At 45.8% G+C, this 23,192-nt stretch overlaps 1 protein-coding gene across 4 annotated transcripts; it reads right to left on the bottom strand.

The window, feature by feature from the left end:
• Window positions 1-732: 732 nt before the first annotated feature.
• CLK3 (CDC like kinase 3) lies at window positions 733-21,288 on the bottom strand. Of its 4 annotated transcripts, none has more exons than XM_077934460.1 (14): window positions 21,141-21,288; window positions 14,646-14,797; window positions 13,954-14,170; window positions 11,181-11,274; window positions 10,848-10,914; window positions 9,659-9,775; window positions 7,098-7,145; window positions 6,580-6,746; window positions 6,136-6,230; window positions 5,646-5,775; window positions 3,773-3,855; window positions 2,857-2,936; window positions 2,491-2,581; window positions 733-1,247 (listed from the first exon to the last, which is right to left on the bottom strand). In XM_077934460.1, exons 2-14 carry the CDS (start codon window positions 14,795-14,797, stop codon window positions 1,062-1,064), a joined length of 1,527 nt encoding a protein of 508 aa, XP_077790586.1. In that variant the 5' UTR covers window positions 21,141-21,288; the 3' UTR covers window positions 733-1,061. The 4 variants fall into 4 exon arrangements, with proteins under 4 accessions (XP_077790586.1, XP_028600139.2, XP_028600141.2 ...); XM_028744306.2 differs by lacking the exon at window positions 21,141-21,288 and adding an exon at window positions 20,627-20,813; XM_028744308.2 differs by lacking the exons at window positions 7,098-7,145; window positions 21,141-21,288 and adding an exon at window positions 20,627-20,805 and having other exon boundaries at window positions 6,580-6,752.
• Window positions 21,289-23,192: the final 1,904 nt, after the last annotated feature.

Here is a 23,192-nt window from a genome sequence, read left to right as displayed (position 1 = left end):
CTTCTGTGTTTTCATTTCTAGAGTGCAGAAACTGGTTTTCTTGGTTTGCAAGTGACCATAGTTCATTCACACTTTCCTGCAGCCATCTTGGGTCCAAGAGACAATCACAAGAAGACTTAATCACTTTGACTTAAAGGCATAATTATTATCTCAATGTATTTGAGAAAAAATAGAATTCACTTCAATATTTAAATGATTTCGCTAATTTTATTTCCTAAAAACTCCCAACTACAGTTATACTGGAAAATGCAGATTCACTCTTTCAAGAACCTTCCATTCATGCCAAAACATTTTAAAAGAGAACCCTGTACCTCTAGGAGAAAAACAGATGTTTATTACAACCACTGAGAATCTACACTGACCAAAGCTTTACTATTAGAATTGATCAAGCCACTTATCTGCCCTATATCCATCTCTGATTTACCAAAATGGCAGGTTAGCCTGCTAGATGGCCTGAGATGCCTTTTTGCAGGCATAATTCAGGCCATAAAGCCTTCCAAACAACTGCCCAATTTAAGCTCCTCCAAAACTTTGAAGTGAACTGAACAAGCACATACCTGTGACAAAATGCAGGCAATAGCTAAGATTGCATTACCCACACAATATGAAGGAAGCAATTGGGGGCGGGGGGAACAAACCTCCATCCTCTTTCCCTCCTTCATGCAGGTTTCTTGCAAAGGAAAGATGGCTGATAGCACAGGAAGGAAGAAACTACTTTGTAAACGCCCAGCAGAGATTGGTGGCAAGCTATAAAACCACTATTTTATTGTTAACAGAAAAATTCAGTAGGGCAGGGAGCAAAAATAGCTGGACACAGTCATACAAGTAAATTATCAAACAATATGAAACACTTTATTTGAACTTTACAACATATAAATATATGAGACAAATCTGTGCTTTTGGGTTGCTGTCTCCCCCCCACCCAGGCCCAGGGTCCACCTGACATTGCACCAACCCTTAGGAACACTGCTACAGAAGGGTCTCTGGAGTCTCCACAATAAATGTCAGGCCAGTCTTGGAGTATGTACACATCCTGCAGGAATCTCCATGATCCCCATCTGTCATCTGCTCAGGTCCCGGTTTGAATCTCGGCAACTAAGCCGCCTTTCCTCTGCAGATAAGCCAGCGAAGAACGGGTGGAGCAGAGCTTCGCCAAACGTGATCCGCTGGGCAGGATCAAACGCTAACATTTGCCTCATCAGACTGAACAGCTGCATGTGCTCAGCAGAATCGTGCAGCATGTATGTCTAGAAAAAGGAATAAGCAGGGGAGGAATTAGACCTGATATGGAGAGAACCGGAGCATAGGGTCATGAAGAGTCGGACACAACTAAACAACAACAAATGGAGACAACTGGTTTAGTATTGCCCTGGAGTATTAAAGGAAATCAAGTTATGTGATTACAATAGTGCCAAGCTCTATTATTTTGGTGTAAGGTCTAAATAATAGGGAGTTTAATAAGTCGCTCTCCCAGGACTTTTACTGTAAAACTAGTAGTGGCAGAGTAGCAGGCAACACGGAAGTGTCCCAAGTAGTCCTAAGACTACCCAGTGTAGTCCTGTACCAGCAGGGCTGCACCTGCATCATGGCTGTCTGAAGCACACAATGCCAGAGAAGCTCAGCTTTCATTGTTAATGCAGTTCCAAGGGGTTCTGGCTATGGAGACATACCTTGGCTCTCCATCTTGGCTAAGAGAAACAGGTGTGCAAAGAAGCACCTGCCAATTGATCAATACACACAATTTAGGAAAGTCAAAGCATTTGGGGTTTCTCAAAAAAGGGACAAACAGTATATCACCAGTCACCACTAGTAGCTCCTTTTAGGGATGGGTTGACTAATTTCTCCATGCAAGCACACATTCACAAAATCTGGCCAGCATTATCAAGCCAACAGGGTGCTGTGGTAGACTTGTGAAGAGCTATCCTGCAACCCCCCCAGAAGACAAAACTCTTCTTTAGGGTGGGACAACTGCTTACAGACAGTACGGGCTGGCTTGCATGTTTTTTGCTTCACTTATCAATACAAGCAGAATTACACAGGTTATAACTGCATCAAAAAGTGGTAAGGCTTAAGAGTTTTGGGGGAAAGTAAACAAAGCTCTTTCCACAAAATATGAGACCAGGAGCTCAGTTGACAAGACTCCCCTTGCAGCCACAAAAGTGAAATGTCGTCCTCATGAAAAGCTCCTACCTGGTATGTGGAAAGGTGTGGTGCAGAAAAAATGGGATGGGGAGAGTGGAACATAATTATTCCACTCTGCATCCCCACAAGCAGAAAAGATGGAAGCAGATAAAAGAAAGGTCCAGTACATTCAGAAGATGGTGTTTCTAATGGGCTTGGCTTCCTGTTTCAAAGGCCTTGCTAAGAAGCAAGCAATGCGGATGAACACAGATGAGAGTAATTTTGCTTTCAGGTGCTCGGTTACAAACAAGTATTTGCATAAAGAACTGCTTAATGCATTCTGACCAGAGCAGATCAAGTGGTTCTTACCTGCAATGGTTTGCAGTTTTCCTGGACATACCTCCCATCAGAGGTGTTCTCATCCCATACCAGACTTCCCTTGTGAAAATACTTTTGTTTCCTGGGTGAGGAGAGAAAGCTCAAATTGAACACATGTACTGGGCTGAGTTAGGCAAAAGAAATGGCATCTTCATAGACTGCCTCTAAAATTGTACAGAGCACTTGAGTTGCACATCTAAACATGTCATCTACAGGCCTTACTGCCTCGTGTAATTTTTTTGAGAGCATAAAACATAGGAGAGTCCATATGAAATCATCAACAAATCTCAATGACCCAAAGTGCCTCTCTCTAATTTGGGGACCACCTATTTACCAGTCAAAACCAAGCATTCCTACCGTGTTTTGCGGATCATATGCTGTGGGATTGGGCCAAGGATCTTCTCCATCATCACAAGATGCTCTCTATTCTCATGAGTCTGTAGAGAGAAAAATATATGCTGAACTTAGCAGGGCAGGTATGGGGCTTCAAGCAGGAATCTTTGCAATCCCTACCTGGAGGTGCTGGGGATGGAACCTGGGACTTTTCACATGCAAATCATGAGCTACAGCCCTTCCGTAGGCATCTGGCTGGCTGGTGTGGGAGACAGGATACTGGACTAGGCATGCCTTCGGTCTGGTTCAGGAGGGCTCATCTTATATACCTCTTGGGAAATGGTCACTCCATAAGGAGTGAAATGTATGACAGCATTTCCAGGAAACTGGGAGAGGGGACCAGGCCCACTGGTCTCTCCAACAACCCCACCCTTGGGGTTTTGAAGTAAGTAGCACGCTCATGCCTAAAATGCGTATTTGTGATAGTGATTTCTCCAGCAATTTACAAGGAAAAGAACAAGCAAAGACCTCTTAAACAGAAGGGGAAAACATTCCGGTTAATGTCTTCAAGAGCACAACTAGATCTCTAGGTTGCAGAGCAGGAGCCGAACTGCAGAAAAACCTGGCAGGCAGAGCAAGGAACTGTAGCCATTCAAGTAAAACCTCTTGGCTGTTATAAAAAACACCATAGGGCCTGCATCCTGGTGGCGTCCTCCCTTTCAGCAAATACTGGACTATGTGGGGCCATCTCTATCCCTTGGTGTAGCCAGGCCAGCTTTTGGGGAAGATTCAATAATTTTATTCTGCTCTCCGCAAAGCTCTTTCCACCGAGCAAAAACCAATAAACTATATTGTACCAAGAAGTACGCAGTAGGTTATTCAGAAGAAAGCAAACCACTATGCTGAATTGGTCCAAAAAGGAGTACAGCAATTCCTGTACCTGAAAGAGTGTGAATCCACGGTAGTACTCGAAGAGGATGCAGCCGATGCTCCAGACATCACACGGCTGTGACCAACCCAGCTCTGCAAAGGAGAATACAGAATGAAGACTGCCATTCTACTCTGTACCCAAATGCTGCCATTTTGTTCTTCAGTTGCTAAGTAGGGCTTTTCTGCTCAGCAGCCAAGGAAAACCTTTCAGTAGTTTGCCCTTTAAAGGGGGGCTGAGGGAATCTATCAAAGGGAAAAAACCACCAGGAAAAAACCCACTGCAATTGGGATATCTGCTGAGCTCAGTGAAAGTAGATGGTAGCACATTCCTCCTTATGCAATCTCCCCCTTCCTGCCCATTAGCGGAAAAAGGTTGGACGAGCAATGATGCCATCCTTCAGCTCCATAAAAGAAAGGAGCTGCTGCTCTGTCTTACACAAGATGAGCCACAACAGAGTTTGGAAAGAACTGCAAACTGACAGTGGGTTGGAATTCACATGCTGATGTGCATGTGCAGCGGAAGAGGGGAATGCGGGTCAGCCTGCATGTTCAGGAGGTGGCATGCGGTCTCTGCGCAAGGCTACAGGGCACAGCCATACTCCTGCATTGTATGCAGACTGTGTAGATATGCCCTTTGCACATCTTGGGGACTGTGCCCCCTACTGTTCAGTAACAGCAAGTGTGACTAAAGGGTGAATGCAATTGTTGAAATAAATAAATAAATAAATAAATAAATAAATAAATAAATAAATAAAAAAAATACACCCCCCAAAATATTTTCTTTGGCCACTTTGTGAGAATGTCAGTGGGTTTAAAAAGGACTGAGGAGGACTACATTCCCTCCACCCATCAAATGTCATCATGGTTAAATCAAAATGATCTTTAAGTTACCATTTTTGTTGTTACGTGCCCTCCCATTTCTGTAGTTGATAAAAGGGACTGCTTTTGTGCAAAATCACTTAGGGGTGAAAGTGATGCAAGCTCTTACCCAAGAGGCCATGGGTTAATTTATAGTGATACTGAAGTGGGGATTAGCAACATCTAAACTAGCACTTGCCTCTTAACCCCTTCAAGTTTACTCCCCACTCATCAAGATTACAGTGGTGCCTCGCAAGATGAAAAGAATCCGTTCCGCGATTCTCTTTGTCTAGCGGTTTTTTCGTCTTGCGAAGCAAGCCCATTAGCAGCTAAGCGGATTAGCGCTATTAGCGGTTTAGCGGCTATTAAAGGCTTAGCGGCAGAGCTGCTAAAAGGCTATTAACGGCTTAGCGGCTTAGGAAAAGGGGGGGAAGCGGGGGGGAAATGGCGAGACTCGCAAGACATTTTCGTCTTGCGAAGCAAGCCCATAGGGAAATTTGTCTTGCGAAGCGCATCGCAAACGGAAAACCCTTTCGTCTAGCGGGTTTTCCGTCTTGCGAGGCATTCGTCTTGCGGGGCACCACTGTATTTAAATGTGATGAAGTTATCACTTGCCCTCTTGAATGGGTCTCATGGAGAGACCCTCATTTGGGAGAATAAGTAGAGACTTGAGTTCCTTAATCAGAGGCAGCATACTAGAGTCTCCAGTTCATCTGCAGGCCATGAAGAGTGTGCAGACTGCTGTAGTGAAGGTACAGATACCCCCCCTTACAGGGCTAGCTCACCCAAGCAAGCTAAAACGAAACTATTTGCTTTGAAATATGTTGCCCCCTTTTGAACCTTGATGCCCAATTGCTTCCCTCCTTTTCATTTCAGGCATACTCCTCCCCACAAGCCCCTCTGACATGTAGGTTCCTCTTCTTGCTTATGCAAAGCAACCCATTTTGCAAACTGAGCACTCACCCACCGTTTTTTGAACTGCTACACTCGACTCCCAAGTGCTATAGTAGTTAATGCCAACTCACCCAAGATCACTTCTGGTGGGCGATAATGCCGAGTGGCCACAATAGTGGTGTGATGCTCATGATCAAACGTGGCACTCCCAAAGTCCGCTACACGGATGCACGTGTTTCTGATAGACTTTTCCTCGCAGCTCTGTAATGCAGAAGACACACCCATGGTTACTGAGCTGCTTTTGAAAAGGTGGAGAGTTCCAGACAGAAGGCCCTACAGCCTTCAGTGGGCCTTTCCTTTCAAAAACGAAGGAACTGTAAGTCTACAGACTTGGTGGTGTACGTTCAAAAAAGCCAATGCACCGCGTGCCAAGGAGCCCAGATTTCAGAAGTTGGAGGGTGTACCCCGTCCCATTCTCCAATTTCTGGGTGATCTGAGATGCTGAATGTGATCCTTGCCATCAGTCCCTCAGCTGCACCCACTTCCCAATACTCCTTCCCTATCTTTCATTCAAAAAGGGCAGGCTATTCTGCAACTTCTATGCTCTTAGGTGTAACCCACCTTTTTCTCGTTGTACAAGGTATCAAATTCTGAGTTTACAAACAGTATGTTTTCAGGTTTGAGGTCAGTGTGAGTTAGCTGGTTGTCATGAAGAACTACAGAAAAATGGGAGAGAAAAAAAGAGGTTTTAAGAGGCCTTACATTCCTGCTATACACTTTGGCTCTCAAGCAAAGCCTATCTCAACAGATGTTAAATAGGACTAAATAGAAGTATAGAATCAAGATTCTGCAGACCCGAATGTTCCAGTGATTTATATGGGTATATAAATGATTTAAATAAATGCTCATAAAAGGTTGTGGGAAGGCAATATAAACTTTGCCTTCAAGTTTATATTGCCTTCCCAACTTCAAGATACTGAAACAGCATTAAGGTGGAAGCGAAGAAACTTTCGAACAGGCTCCCCCCACCCTTTCCCAAGCAAGCAGAGCACATGCCATACTTACACTTCAAGGCATGGCACAGCTGGTAGGCCATGTGTCGGATGTGGGAGAGAGGGTATGGCTGGAAGTTATTCTCCTTCAAGAATTCAAATGTGTTCTTGCCCAGGAGTTCAAAAGCAATGCACATGTGACCATGGAAGTTGAACCAATCCGACATCAGGACACACAGGCTGGGCCAGTGGAGAGAAAAAACACACAGTAGCTGTAATTGTGGCTCTGGAGGTCACACTGCCCATTCCCTTCCCTCGCTGAGGCTAGACTTGGGGGCCACATAGATGATTGCCTGTCTCATCCTGTTCTAGAATCATTTGGAGTTGCCTTTAAAATTCCATCCTCAGGCCACCCCTCACCCAGCAGGGCCCAACACACAACAGCACAGCCAGCGGCCCCATCAGTGTGAGTGGCAGGCCTGGGGGAAATGGGGGTGCAGGGAACACAGGTATCAGGGGATTCTTCCTTCTCTTAAAGGAGGATAAAGATGTACATAACAGATGTATAACAGAGAATGTTAATGTTTGCACCTGCTTGAAAATCCATGAGTCTGAGAGTGGAAGCCCTGTTGAAAGCATCTGGGTAAGGATAGAGAGAGAAACAAAAATGACATTGTTGTGGCAGTATACTACAGACCTCTCAGCTGAGCAGAAGATATGGGTGATGGTTTCTTTAAACACATTACAAAATGGTCACATAAGTGAACAATAGCAATAATGGGGGATTCCATCTATTCTGGCACCCCTTGGAAGTCTAACTCTGCTAAGAATGGAATGTACAATATATCCTTGCCATGCCCTGCCAACAATATCGTCTTTCAGAAGGCAAAGAAAGGAACAAGGGTATTATAATTCTGGACTTTATCGTAACCCACAAGGGAGAACTGGTTGATGGAGTGAAAGCAGCAGGAACCTTGTGGAGAAGATGACCAAAGCATCTTGGAATTTGTGATGGCAAAGGATGTAAAAATTGAGCGTAGCAGATTTCAAAAATCAAAGAAACAAATTGGGTGGGAATTCTAAAATCCATGGCTAGAAATTCTAAAGGAGGGAGGGGCTCCAAGAGGCATGGGGCATTTAAAAAACTGAAATACTGAAGGTACAACAGCAAACGATTCCAACGAGAAAGAAAAATGGGAGACATTTAAAGAAGCCAGTGTGGCTGCACAAGGAGCTTTCTCATTATCTGAGATTTTAAAAGGACACGCTTCGCTTGAGAACTGGAAATATAAGCAATGACGAAAGTGATACAGTAGCATGTAGTAGCATGGCTAAAGCCCAGCATTGCCTGAGATCTACAATGGATGCTAATAACATTTTTAAAAGGGCTTTTTGGCTACATTCAGAGCAAGAAGAAAAAGAAAATTTGCTGCTTGAGAGCAGACAGTGAGGTGTTAATAGGTGACAGAGTTAAGGTAGAACTACTCAGCTTCTGTTCCGCATCAGTCTTCTCCTGCAGTGGGAATGTTAGAACAAATGATAGGAGGAGGCACAAGCAGCTCAGGATAAGGAAGGAGATAAGAGAACATTTAGCTACTTCAAATGAATTCAAGTCTCCAGGGTCACATCCTGAAGGTGCTTGCCGATAATTCTTTTGAGAATTCTTAAAGAACAGGCCAGTTTCTGAAGACTGGAAATGGGCAAATGTTGTTGCCATCTTCAAAAGAGGTGGCCAGCCTAATGCTGAAACCAGGCAAAATTCCAAAAGCTGGTCTGTGAGGGTCTAAAAAAATATGCACTGATTACGACAAGCCAGCACGGGATCCATCCTGTTCAAAAAATTTAAATATGACTTGAAGATGTAGAGGGAATGCTGATTAAATTTGCAATGGCATGAAGCTGGGAGGGTCAGCTATCATCACCAGCAAACAGAATTGAGATTCAAAAGTATCTTGCCAGGCTCTGGAACACTGGACTGAAACCAGTAAGATGAAATCTGAGGTCCGTCCTCAAGTTTCACTTAACATGTGTTCAGATGAATGCCTGCACGTGGCTACAGTTCCAATATATTCTGCACTGGTCAGGCTACACACCTGGAATACTGTCTCCAGTTCCAGGCATATTTTAATGAGAAATTAGAGCCTGTCCAGAGGAGGGCAGTCAGGATGTTGAGGGGGTCTTGAATCCAAGCCCTATGAGTGTGGGGGGAAGCTGTGGTCCCCTGGCTAAAATTGAAGCACCACCCTTACCGTCCCTGACCACTGGCCATGCAGGGGGCGGGGCGCTGATGGGACTGAACAACATGGGGAGGACTGAAGGCTTCCCCAGCCCTGTCCTACAAAGAATGGTGGAAGAAGCTGGGGACGTTTAAGGGGAGACAGGATAGCTATTTTCAAATATATAAAGGGCTGCCATGCAGAAGATAGAGCAAGCAAGGGGACGAAATTAGAACTAGTGGGAGGAAACTGCAGGGAAGGAGGTTTGGCTGAACATGAGAAGAAATCACTTAAGAGCGACAGCTCATAGGCAGTGGAACAGACTGCCCTGAGAGGTGGAGGGCTCTCCTTTGTGGGAGATGCTAATCAGACGCTTGGGTGGGCATGTGTCAGGCATGAGCTAGTTGCATCCTGTACTACAGATCTTGCATTGAGCATAATAATAATAATAATAATAATAATAATTTATTATTTGCACCCCGCCCATCTGGCTGGGTTTCCCCAGCCACTCTGGGCGGCTTCCAACAAAGATGAAAAATACACTAAAATGTCACATATTAAAAACTTCCCTGAACAGGGCTGCCTTCCCTGAACAGGGCTGAGCAGGGGTTGGACTAGACAATGACTACGTACGTTCCTCCAAAACTGAATTTTCATCCTGTGACTTCCCGCTCCCCCCCCCCCCCCGATGCATAAGCACCAAGCCCTAACCCAGGCAGTTAAATATCTATATTTCAAAGCAATTAACAGAACTGCACTAACCAGTTCTAGTTGCCAACTATTCCTGAAGGGAGAGGGAAGGTGGTGATCCTCTGCTTCCACTGCAGTTGCTTTCATGTTCTACCACATTGAGCAGACTGACCAGAGTTCACCCCTGGACCCTTCCTTTAGGAAAGGAGTAGCCAACCTCAACCCAATCCCAATGGCAAAACTTACTGTTTATTTTCTTTGTCTTTTTCTTTAATTTTCTTTAGGACGTTAATTTCTAGTCTGGCTGCTTCACGGTATTTGCCAACATTTCGAATAATTTTCAGAGCTACCAGAGACTTGCCTCTACAGAAGGGGAGAAAGGGGGGGGATGGAGTAATGAGACACAAGGAACAACAGCAGAGATCTCTGCAACTGAATTCAAGCCTAATTCTTGGTCACACACAAAAATCCTGAAGGGAGAGGAATCAACTTCAGCCCCTTCTCTGCAATTGCTCCCCATGGAGCCAAAGATTAAAGAAAGAAAAAAGTAGTAAAGCATTCATCATTGTATTCTCTAGTAAAGGTCCTGGATGTGACTACAATTTGAAAGAAGAACCCAGGCTTTAACTTTCTCTCCTGCTCATTACTCATGGGTTGGATCCAGACTAAGTGAGCTGAACTCAGTTCCCACTAAAATCAATGAAACAAGTTGGCCATCAGTTCTACTGATTTCATTGGGCTTTCAGTTCAATTAACTCAGTCTGGATCCAATCCAATAGGGTCACATCTGGTACAGCCAAGCCTATAGAGCTTAAGTGAGCCAGGGAACATATTTCATACCAACCCAGGCACACTCTTTTCATGGCAGAGAAGCACTTGCAGATGGAATGAGAATGGATTATTGTCCAGGTCCGAATGCCACTTGCAGCCACTGACGTGCCACAAGACAGGTCAAGGAAAAAACTTTTTTGCTCGGAACTTTTACATACTGTTTGGGTTATTGTCTTGCTTGTCTAGGGTTTAACTTGTTTATAACATATTCTGCTGATCCGCTGTTTTAATGTTGGTCTTTGGTTCTTTGTTGTTTTAATTAGGATAACCATTAGGCAGGAATTAAAAGCAGTGCAGAAACAATGCACAAGGGGAGTGGGCACCAACCCAGATATTCTCTACCCCCACGAGGTGGTAATTCAACTAAGTTTTATTCACAGTAGAGCCACTGAAATTTATGAACCTAATTTTGTCATGTTCATTAATTTAAATAGGTTCACTACCCACAATTCTTATCTGGAAAGGGCTCATTAACTACTATCTACCCCACACCTACTTCTCTCAAGTTCTGGAGCTTGGGACCACAATCCTCTTTTAGCCTCAAACAAAACCAATAAATCCCAATATTCCTTGACATAAGAGCACCAGGTACCGGATAGCTTACCTGGCATGGTCCACACACTCCACAACTTTGCCAAATGTGCCTTCGCCCAGGCTCCCCACAATTTCATCTAGGAGAGAAAACAAAAGCAGATGTGAGCCCTGGATATTTAATGAATGTGTGAGGTCCTGCAATTTCACAGCATTCAAGTCTCAAGAAAGGCTCTCACTGCTACACTCTTTAACACACAATTGTCTACTTCCTGTTTCAAGTATTTACTGTTCAGTCCATTTATAAGCAATAAACACTAGAGACCCCTCCCGTACACTGAGAGCGATCTCGTCTAACATGGGGATAGAAAGTAGAGAGGTAAAGTTTTACGAAAGGTGGCTGTACATCGCTCATGGAGCCAATCGCCGATCCTGCACACCAGGTGACCTTCTTTGTCATCTTCCACGCTCCTGCTGCGCTTATTGCTCTGTTGGCTTCTCTGCACACACCGCCCCCCGAAACGCCATCCGACCAATCGCACACAGCGGGCAGTTCCGATTGGCAGATTGAGTTGTCATTCAGAGGCGGAGAGACGACGATGCGTCGGTGGTTGGATTTTCCAGATCCCAGCATTTCATAAGGCACACAGCATATATAACGATAGGGATATTGCAAGGGACACGTCAAGACAACAAACCGACTTCAAAACAAAAGTTTAAAAAACAGCTACAGGTATGTAAAGAAACTCTGATTAGCTATGGAAGGCAGGCAGGCAGGCGCAGGAGCCTCGCAGCAGCAGCAGAACCACGCGGTCCTCGTGTGGGGAGCAGCGGCTGGGATGCTCCAGCCCCTGGGCACCCTCCTCCCACAGAGAATTACCATCCCTTCTTAACCACCAGGGAAAGACACAGCAAGCAGCGCAGAGAGGAGGACTCAAGGACAGTAGCTTCTCCACCAGCATCTGGGACGACGGGCAGCCCAAAGGCAGTTGGGTCAGCAGAAGTCTAAGCAGCTCCCTTCCCCACCCCAGGCCGCCTCCTCCTCTTCCTCCCATGAAGCCTCTCTCCCTGCCTGCCACTTTCTGTAAAGCCCCTCTGATTCCAGCATGATCGGATTTGGATGTCGCTGCCTGAAAGAAACCACTACAGATCTGAACCTTCTATGTGCTTGCAAGTCTGACCTGTGCCAGATTGGTTTGCTTTCACTTCTGAGCTGGAATCAAGCCTAGAAGAACTCTAGAAGCAGCGGCTGTGTCCTGATTCAGAATCAAGTATGTCTTGTGCTGCTGACAAGCATTGTGCGAAGCATCAAAATCCAACTAGACCCCCGCCCCCCGGCCCCAGGAAAACATCTTGCTTTCTCAAAGAGAAGGAGGGGATGAAAATCACGCTGGCATTGCTATTCACTTCTACTGAAGGTGGGGGAGAACAGTCAAGTAACCTGAAGGGTTCCACTACCGTGAAGAATTATTCCAATCCCTGATCCTCCCCCCCCCACTCCACTTTTAACCTTTCAAAATGCAATGAATTGCAGTCTCCCAAGGCTGAGTTGCAAAAATAGGTTACAGACTCCAGGCCTGCACTTCCTTTCATCTCCCATTCCCTTCCACTGTAGAACAAACCACATACAAATCCTAAAAGAGACTGTCTGAAATTGAGAGAAGTTGAGACAAGACCCTAAAACAAGGTGTACAATGTTGAAACAGTTTAAGCCACACCAACCAAAATCCATACCCTTAGCACTGTACAAAAATAACTTTGGGATAAATTCCAAGAACAGGAATGAGGGGGGAAAGAGTGGGGTTAAATGAGATTAACCTCAGCTTTACAACATATGCAAGTTTAACTGAAAAACAGAGGAATAGAAGAGATTGTAGTGTGTTCCAGACCAACAACAGAACTCATATTACATCAATGTGCATAAAACTGCACATTGATTAGAGCATTGACAGGTCTGTGACTCAAGAAAGCAAAACTGGGTGTGTGCTTCAAGACTCATTCCTTTTGGGTTTCTTTCCACTTTTTTCTTTGTGGTTTGGGTGAGTGAATGGGCAAGGTCTGTGAGCTGCTTGGAAATTCTAACAAAAAAATTATATTAACAAAGGAAGATGATATGCATATGTGCAGCAATCCAAAAAAAAAAACCCTCCCCCCACCTGAAGCCAGTACAATCTGCAATCCAACAAGTCAGATGCAGTCCACCAGCCATATATGGAGACCTGTCTAGTACTCTTCATGTTCCTTCTCTTGGGAGTGCATTCAGCCTCTCTCGGGCTGCCATATACAACTTGTGGGCTGCAGCGACACAAGGTGTGCAGACTCGCTACCGTGTGAGGAAGGCACCATCTTATACCAGAACTGTTCACCCATGAAGGGTCTTAGAGAGGAGAGGAAGGTCTGTGAGCTTAAAAGTCCTGAGAAATTAGTCTGAGACAGCTTGACCTGGCCCTAGGAAGGAGAGGGTGCCGGCAGAAATGCCCTGCTGCAGCTGCAAAGGCAAGGCTGCTCTGTGCCCCTGAACACAACCGCTGAGCAACACAGGATGGGAAAGCCGAGAGCAGAGGGTCATGTGTGCAAAACGAAGGGTGTGGCATGGCCATTCTGAGCCATGTGCACAAACGTCCCCCCTCACCCCCACATTGTCACTGATGCCATACAGTGGTGCCTCGCAAGACGAAATTAATCCGTTCCGTGAGTCTCTTCGTCTTGCGGTTGTTTCGTCTTGCGATGCACGGCTATTAAGCAGCTTAGCAGCTATTAGCGGCTTAGCGACTATTAACGGCTTAGCGGCTTTAAGAAAAAGGAAACAAACTCGCAAGAAGTTTCGTCTTGCGAAGCAAGCCCATAGGGAAATTCGTCTTGTGGAACGACTCAAAAAACGGAAAACCCTTTCGTCTAGCGAGTTTTTCGTCTTGCGAGGCACCACTGTATTTGGCTTCTCCCCCTCCCAATGCATCCTGAGAAACACACACGAGTCTCAGACGCTAAAATTATTCACAGTCAAGACTAAGAACAGCTAATATAACCAATAATCGCACAAGCAGAAGAAAAACTTAACTCTGCATAGAGGAGAAAGACAGGGGATTAGAAGTACTCACCCAGTATGATTCAAAGCTGGAAAAAAGCTACAAGTTAGTTAGGCCCTGACCAATCCTGATCTCATTTTGGATGATACTCACCGAGGAGGTACTGCTACAAGACCTGGTCCTGCGTTTTCGGCAGTGATGCTGGTGCTTCCTTGTCCGGTGGCGCTCTCTGTCTCGAGATCTCCGGTGGTGCCGTGAACGGCGTGCAGCGTAATAGTCTTCTCCAAAAGATGAGCTCCGCTCTTCAAACCTGTAGACATCACTGTCATCTCTGTCTCTGTATCTTCTCTGGTAGGGCATTCTGTCATGGCTGTGTGACAAATAAAAACCTGTGATTAGGAAATGGGAGTGGGGGGGACAGACAGAAATCTGTGCAGCAACCCCAGTGCAGTGCTGTGTGTAACCTGTGTGGATGGATTTTCCCCCTAAATTGATTTTTGAATACTGAATTTATTGTTATTCATGTTTTATGCTGGTTTTTTGTTGCATCAATTAAGTGTTTTAAATTTGTTGTTAGCCACCCTGAGCCTGGTTTTTTGACCCGGGAAGGGCGGGGTATAAATAAAATTTTATTATTATTATTATTATAAACCTGCACTAGACACTGCTTTCTGTCATTTCACTGCAGGGCACAAAGAGAGTCTTGTGGTAGCTGCAGGGGTAGCTACACAGGACTAGAAGGGATCTGGACATCTACAATTCCAATTTAGAAGGATCATTTAGTACCAAAGCAAGCATTCACCATGTGGGTATGACTGCTTGTTCCAAGATAATCTCTTGCTCACCTTCTAGACCGTGACCTCCTTGACAGATCCCGGCGAACTGGGTATCGTGTTCTTCCATCATGTTGCTCCCTGCTGCAGGACCGCCTCCTCTTCCACCTGTGGCTCATGTAGGGCTCCTGCTCTGGGGAGCGGTAGCGCTTACAGTGATGCATCTAGACATACAAGGAAGGCACCTGTATGAACACCAGAACAACCTCTCCAGCAAAACAAGCTCATCCCGGCAATCTTCAGCAATCTTGGCCCACAACATTTCACCACCTATTACAAGCCTCCCAAATCTTGCTGTATCTTAAACATCATGTTTTAAAAATACCTATAAGAGAACCAGGCCGGTGTGCTATGACACAGGAATGGTCATTTCAGTGGCACTAAAAGGGCCTTTGTGACATAATCAACAGCTTCACCAAGAGCTATCTAGTTAAAGGAATACTACCTATTTACCCCCAATCCATTTAGAAAAGCCATAAAGTATACATGGGAAAGGTCAGTAAGAGAGGCATACTTTCAATCTGATTGTTGTAAGATGAGCAGTGCAAAGGGGCTACCACTTTGGAATTCATTTCTCACCAGCAATCCTATTTAAGAAGTTATGCTTATGCAAAGAGCTTTTAGGACTGCAGGTTAGATCAGTTTTGTTACTGCCTCTACCAGCTTCTGAGAGCATTTCTTACGAACCCTGCAATTGCAGACTGATACTGCCAAGCCTCATGAAATAAAATAAACTGGATTTAAAGTATTTTTATCCCAGCTATTTTCTCAGGATTATTTACAGCATATTGACAGATTGAACAAATGTATACCCCACCTTTCCCAACAGTTCAAGAGGTACAAAATGATTGTTCATTTACAGCCCTGCAGTCCATGCACATTTCTCAACATTCCCCCCCCCAATTTTTCTATTTTTTTCTAGGCCTTCTCATCTCTATGTTTGACAACTGTAAATTATTGAGTTTCAAATTCTTCCTAACCTGCAATTTTGTGTTTTGCTAAACAAGATGAAATGCAAGTGTAAATTCTAGATAGATTCTACTTATTAAAGGGTGTGAAATAAGTTGTCTCTTTTAAACACAGCACTTGTTTCACTTTCCACACTATCTAGCATTATGTCATCTCTACGAAGTTACCAGAAAATAAACGCTTGAGCAAATATTAAATAGATGCCTGAATTGGAACACATGGCAAAAAAAGTTCATTTCCCAATCAACAAGGATATGCTGGTCACAAAGGGCGGTTCTTTTTTTCTTTTCTTTTTTTTGTAAATTAAATTTTTATTGATTTTCAGTACACATACATACATTCATAAATTACACATATATAGGTTATATATTTAACTTAGGCTCTATCATGCCTCTGACAAAGGGCGGTTCTTTAGTTATCAATATACTGTATTTTTCGCCCCATAAGACGCACTGCCCCATAGGACGCACCTAGTTTTTTTGGGGGGGGAAATAAAGAGAAAAAAATTATTTCCCCCCCAGGCACGGGGCAGGCGCGGGGGAAGCCCAAGCTTCCCCGACCCCAGAACAGGCTGCCGCCCCAAGCCTTGCGCGCCCAGCAGGACCTCCCACCGGGCGTGCGAGGCTTGCGGACATCTGCCCGAAGCGGGGGGGGGGCTCCGCAGCTCGCCCCCTGCTTCGGGATGCAGGCTGCCACCCCAAGCCTTGCAGGCGAGGCTTGCCGACATCTGCCCGAAGCAGGGGGCGGGCTCCGCAGCTCGCCCCCTGCTTCGGGCTGCAGGCTGCCGCCTGCAAGCCTTACGCGCCCGGCGGGACCTCCCGCCGGACGCGTGAGGCTTGCGGATAGCTTCCTGAAGCCTGGAGAGCGAGAGGGGTCGTTGCGCACCGACGCCTCTCGCTCTCCAGGCTACAGCAAAAGCCTGCATTCGCCCCATAGGACGCACACACGTTTCCCCTTCATTTTTGGAGGGGAAAAAGTGCGTCCTATAGGGCGGAAAATACGGTAACTTAGAAATCTAATGTCTGGAGTTCCTATGTATGTGCATTAGCAGCCCAAGAGAACAGAATGTTGGCTATAGAATTTAGCAAAATTTTGAATGTTCCTTGGGCAACTTCACTTAATGCTTTGAGCCTTCCCATCAACTTGTGTCCTTTCCCTCTACTGGCTATTTTTGTTTAATAAAGGTGAACCTTTAATAATGAGTGGAAAATCAATCTGCTTTAATTTAAATGATTGCCATGGCTATTTTATAGATGTTTCTACATTCAAAAAATAAAATGTTTCTCAGTAAGATTATTTATAAAAAAATTAAAAGGTAAAGGTACCCCTGCCCGTACAGACCAGTCGTGTCCGACTCTAGGGTTGTGCGCTCATCTCACTTAAGAGGCCGGGAGCCAGCGCTGTCCGGAGACACTTCCGGGTCACGTGGCCACCGTGACGAAGCTGCACTAGCGAGCCAACACCAGCGCCGCACACGGAAACGCCGTTTACCTTCCCGCTATAAAGCGGTACCTATTTATCTACTTGCACTTAAGGGTGCTTTCGAACTGCTAGGTGGGCAGGAGCTGGGACCGAAAGACGGGAGCTCACCCCGCCGCGGGGATGCGAACCACCGACCATGCTATCGGCAAGTCCTAGGCGCTGAGGTTTTACCCACAGCGCCACCCGCGTCCCTATTAAAAATAAAAAATAATAAAAATAAAAATAAAAAATAATAAAAAAATTATATACTGCTAATTTACAAAACATATCAAAGCAGTTTACAACATTAAACGATAAAAGCCATACAATAAAAGCACAAAAAATAAAAACAAGTAAAAAAAAAGGTTAAAAGCAAGTATCAACAAACCATTGTGGGAGATGTACTCTTAATTGCCTGCATAGACCTGACGGAATAATAAAGTTTTCAGCAGACATTTAAAAGTTGGCATAGAAGACACCCACTAAATTTCTTATTGGTAGGGTGTTCCACAGGATGGGGCAGGTGACGCTAAAAGCTTGGTTTCTCACTGTTGTCAAACAAGCTTTGCCAACTTGGGGAAAGACCAAGGAAAGATGATCCTGCAAATTGAGCTGGGCTATAATCAGACCTGAGGTACCCTGGACCTAAGCTGTTCAGGGCTTTGTAAATGAATACAAGAACCTTGAACCTGGCTCAGTAGTAAATTGTCAGCTAGTGCAGCTGTTTAAACAATTGTGTCTCATGTTCTCGGCCAGAGGCTCTCCATCAGCAGTCAGGCCACCGCATTCTGCTGAATCTAGCTCAAAATTAAGAAAATGGATGCAAGGGGTATTTAAGAAAGCTTGCTGCGCTTTTAGGCGACCTAGAATATTTCCTTTGTGATCTTTTACTTTTACTTTTACTGCTATCACCTATGATTTAAACTTTTTATTAAATAAGGGCTGGAAAAAACACCTTCCTATTTCCCTTTCTTGGTGATGTTGCTTCTCAAAAGTGAAATGGCTCTAGCAGTACCGTATAGCAATACTTTTCTTGCTTTAGCTTTCATTTCTTCTCATAATAATATTTTTGCTGGCGTGCCCCCTTTTTTGGATTCTGCTGCATATTTTTTTCTAGGAATGCAGGTTGAGCATGAGGATGGCGAGAGCACACTGGAAATTATGACAAAAAGGAGCATTTTTGCAGGAGGGGTTCCTTCCTGTGTACCTGCCCATTCTGAAGTTTGATTGTGCTTATCTGTTGGCATGTTTAGTATGAAGGGAGGAGTGTAAGTAGAATAAATATTCTTCTATCTTGAAATATACAATAAAACCATTCTGGTCTAGTTCTTGGTGTCTATCTAGCCTTTCCTTTCTTCACTAGCAGCCTCAAGCATTCCTGTTTCACATGTTTTCATGTGCAGGAATAAACTTTTATTTGGGTGAGATGGGTTCAAAATTGAAGCATTTGGGGTGCGAGGGGTATTCACAAATTAAAACTTATCTCCTGCATGCATTTCTAAAGTTTGCAATGGCAATAACACTGTTCTCTACATAGTTCAGAGGTGATCATTTTCCATTCCATTTACAGAAGTGCTATGTGAAACCCAAGTATATGTATCCCTTCATACCAAAGTATGCATGTGCTTGAATTTCACAGAACACCTCAGTGGATGGAGTGCCCCAATAACAGACAGCTCTGTGAGCCAACTCTTTTTTATCTTTTAAAGGAAAACGGCCATGCCAGGTAAGATTGACATATCAACATTCTATCAGCTGCAGCAGCCTCCAAAAAGTTCATCAGGAGGGCATGAGGATGAGGATGGCCATTCACTGCTTGTCTCCTGCATCTAGTCATCAGGTATGCTGCATCTAAACACACAGGCCGATTTTTAGCCAGGACAAGCAACAGTCAACCTCTCTCCCATGAACTTGGCTTTTAAATGTCACCAGAGCTGGTGGCAATGATTCACAAGAAAAAAACAGCAGCACTACATCCACACACACAAAAATACTTCCATTCTTTCCCCAAACTCTACCATCAACTTCATTAGATACTTGCAATTTCTAGCACTTAGAAATGAATTCTCCCTCTTTATCTATATGTACTTGATAAAATATTTTAAAAATTATAAACTATTTTCCTGGTTGCCGTTGACTAAAAAGTTACTGACTGTAGTTCACATTAATATACTGGCCTTGAAGAACTACTCCCTTTCTCTTGCACGGCCAGTCTTTCTCGTTTTAAGTCTGATGGGAAGAATGGCCTGCCTCTTTCTCAGCCTCTCTCTTAATTGATGTGAGTCACCATAGAAGGCAATAGTTGTCTGAGGTGGGATAAAAATCTAGCAAAAGTACAGTGGTACCTCTGAATGTGAATGGGATCCGTTCTGGAGCCCGTTCGCATCCTGAAGCGAACACAACCCGCGTCTGCGTGTGCCGTGATTCGCTGCTTCTGCGCATGACTTCATTTTGAGCGTCTGCGCATGCAGCGAAACCCGGAAGTAACACCTTCCGTTACTTTTGGGTCGCCACAGAGCGCAACCCGAAAACGCGAAACCCGAAGCTATTTCAGCCCGAGATATGACTGCAATAGAATTTAAAAACACCCCTAAAATTGCATTTATCAAAGGGCAATGGATATGCCCTACCACCAATGACCCCGATGACCACAACTCCCAGATTAGTTAATCACCACCTTTTTAAAGGACTATATTTAAATGGTTGTATTTTTATTTAAAAAATCCCACTCCTTGTTTTTGAGAAGGGGTATTGAAACTTGAGAATTTTTTGTGCTAAGCTGGTGCTCAAATTAAGGGATGGGGGAGGGCTCCAGTGACAGCCAGTCCATGAAAAAACCCTCTTCTCCCTTCGCCGCTCTCACAATTTTGATTACTGGGTTATTACTAAAAGCACATCAGATTTAATACACCCCATCCCACAGTGACAAGTAGCTCAAGTTTCTGAGAGGCAGGTAGGAGCAGGATAAGGCATTTGGCTGTCCTCCAGATATTCCTGGTCTACAACGCCCATCAGTCATCCTCCTCCTCCTCCTTGTCCACTGGCCATGCTAGCTAAAGAATGAAGGGAGATGGGAATAAACCCAGGAGGAAGGAGAGGAAGGCTGTAACAGGCAGTGATAGAGCATCTGCTTTGTGTGCACAAGGCCCCAAGTTCAGACCCCTGGTGGGGCTGGGGGAGTTCCTTGCCTGAAACCCTGGAGAGCTGCTGATACCAGTCGGTGCAGACAATACTCATAGCTGCCAACCTTCCCTTTTTTGCGGGAAATCCCCTTATTCCAGTGCCGTTTCCCAATGCTATCCCGGATTGTTAGCTATACCGTAGCCTCTCCCCGGGACAGGTGAGGCTGCTGATCCCCATTTTCGAGGCTGCTGATCCCTTATTTTCAAATCTGAAAGTTGACAGCCATGACAATACTGAGCCAGATAGATCCAACAGTCTGACTCGGAATAAAGCCGCTTCCTGCACTCTCGTTTAAATCGGCCCCTTCCTCAGATCCTTGAGGACTGGAGCCTTATTTTTAAGGGAAGGGCCCTCGCAAAAGAAGCTGTCCCTGTTCCTACTTGGGAAGGGCCGCAGCTCAGCAGCCGAACATCTGCTTCGCATACAGAAGGTCCCGGGTTCGATCCCTGGCAGCATCTCCAGGTAGGGCTGGCCATCTCCCTGCCCGAAACCCTGGACAGCCGCCAGCCAGTCAGTGCAGGGCCACGGGGCCGGAGTCTTGCCTCCAGGGAACTCGGGGCACGGCAGCGGCCTGGGCTTCCTGCGTTCCAGCCGCTTCCCGAAGCGGAGCCGCAGAGCCACGCCCAAGTCCCGCGAGACTTCCCCCTGGTACCGCGAGACCGCGCGGCCTAGAGCCAAGAGAGCCGCTCGCCCACCGCCAGAGGTGGTCGGGACGAGGGGAGAATGATGGCGAGGCCCGAGGGGCGTGGTTTACTCGAAGCCCCTCCCCCTCCGCACAGACCGCAAAGGCTCGGCCCGACCCGACAAGGCCCGACGCAGCGGGGCCTGAGGCCTTCCTCTCCCGTCGCTTCTGGGGCTCCTTTCACCACCACCACCCGCCCCTCCGTTCCTCACCGTTGTCCCGCGGCTCCTCCGACTCTCCTGGTCCCGCTCGTTCTCCCCTTAGCGGCGGCGGCGGCTGCAGCGACAGAGCGGAGGCGGCGGCGACGCAAACGGCACCCTGCGCATGCGCACTCTGCCGTCCTATGCGCAGAAGGGAGCCGCCGCGCGGGCTAGAGCGGCCGACGCTTCTTTTTCCTCCTTGACGCGACGAGTCTGAGGAGCGTGGGCCGCTCTACCCGCGCGACTTCATGGTGGAGGAGGAATGCGGCAAAGAGAGAGGTTGACCGGAATTACGTGGCGGCGGCTATTGGCAGTCCAAGGGGATGCGGGCTAAAGAGGTTACCGCGGAGACTTCCGGTTCGCGATTATGCATTAAAACCAGCATTTAAAAATACCCTAACAGGCAATTATATTTAAAAAGGCAAACAAATTTACATTAAAACCACAGTTCCCCAAGCTGCCTGTGTCGTGTGCCTTCTACCTGGCTGCCCCACCTCCCACCCCATAGCGCCCCTGACCCAGAGCAGGAGGAACCAGTTGGACCAAGACCATCCCTATAAAAGGGGGGGGGGGAGCAGCTGGACAACTTATTGCAGGCTTCCTCAAACTCGGCCCTCGAAATGTTTTGGGACTACAATTCCCATCATCCCTGACCACTGGTCCTGCTAGCTAGGGGTCATGGGAATTGTAGGCCAAAAACAACTCTGGAGGGTCGAGTTTGAGGAAGCCTGACTTATTGCTGCCCCAAACTGGACTCTAGCACTTTCAGAGAAACTGACCAATGAAGGGCGTCAAAGCTGTAGCTGGAAAGTGATTCTATAGAGACACAGCATCCCTTCATGTGCAACGGAACATCAACTACAGTGGCATCCACAGAGCTCGCTTGTGCAACTTTGGAGCAACATTTCCCCATAAGACTGCAATTATTGTTGCTGTTGTTATTTTATTTATACCCCAACCACTTTCGGTGGCTTACAACATATCTGTATTCTGGGGGAGTTGGGTGGGGACGGAAATATTTGTTAGAAGCAGATAATGGTTTCATGTTCTTTTGGGGGGGAAATTTCAAGTTACAAAAATCAAATAATCCAATGTCATTCATCTCCAGGTGTTAAATGTATGGCTTGTACATACATTGGGTTACCAGACCCCTGACCATCCCAGTCGCCATCCAGTATCCAAATTCCAGTGCACAAGAGTATGTTATTAATTAATTTAATTTATTTAATTTGTATACCACCCTTCAACATAAGATCTCAGGGGCAATTCACAGAATAAAATACAAAACAAAAATACAAGTAATCAAAACAAAACGGTGAAACAATAACACTCCCCCTTTCCATAGGCACATATTAAAAGGCTAGAATATTAATCAGTCAAAGGCTGAAGAGGAACACTTTTGCCTGGCGCCTTAAGATATATAATGAAGGTGCCAGATGAACCTCCCTGGGGAGAGCATTGCACAAACAGGGAGCCATTGCAGAAAAGGCCCGTCCTTGTGTTGTCACCCCCACCTCACATGGAGGAGGCACATGAAGAAGAGCTTCATCTGATACATGCAAAGTCTGGGTCAGTTTATATGGCCAGAGGTGGTCCTTGAGGTATTGTGCTCCTGAGCCATTTAAGGCTTTATAGGTCAGATCCATCACTTTGAATTGGACCCGGAAGCTAATTGACAGTCAGTACAGGCAGGCCAGGATCGGTGTAACATGCTCAAACCATATTGTCCCAGTGAGCAACCTGGCCACTGAATTCTGCACCAGCTGAAGCTTCTGAACAGTTTTCAGAGGCAGCTCTATGTATAACATGTTGCAGTAATCTAACCTATTGGTTACCAGAGCGTAGACAACAGTAGTTAGGCTATCCCTGTCCAGATAGGGGCATAGCTGGGCCACCAGCCAAAGATGACTGAAGTCACTCTGTGCTGCTGGGGCCACCTGAGCCTTGAGTGACAAACCTGCTCCTTCAGAGGAAGTGTAACCCCATCAAGAGCAGGCAGCCTCCCAGCGATCTGGTCTGGGGAACCACCCACTAACAGTGCCTCAGTCTTATCTGGATTGCGCT

This window comes from Podarcis muralis, chromosome 9, assembly GCF_964188315.1.
Source record: "Podarcis muralis chromosome 9, rPodMur119.hap1.1, whole genome shotgun sequence".
Taxonomy (NCBI): Eukaryota; Metazoa; Chordata; class Lepidosauria; order Squamata; family Lacertidae; genus Podarcis; species Podarcis muralis.
Note: the sequence above shows the minus strand (reverse complement) of the source record. Positions and strands in the feature narration are given on the sequence as shown.

Coding starts and splice junctions, on each gene's coding strand:
- CLK3 (XM_028744306.2), bottom strand. CDS start 20,722: ATGGCCAGCCCTACCTGGAGATGCTGCCAGGGATCGAACCCGGGACCT. Junction 11,275..13,953: donor CTTGTAGCAGTACCTCCTCG/GTGAGTATCATC, acceptor CGGTGTGTGCAG/AGAAGCCAACAGAGCAATAA. Junction 5,776..6,135: donor CCTTGTACAACGAGAAAAAG/GTGGGTTACACC, acceptor TCTGCATTACAG/AGCTGCGAGGAAAAGTCTAT.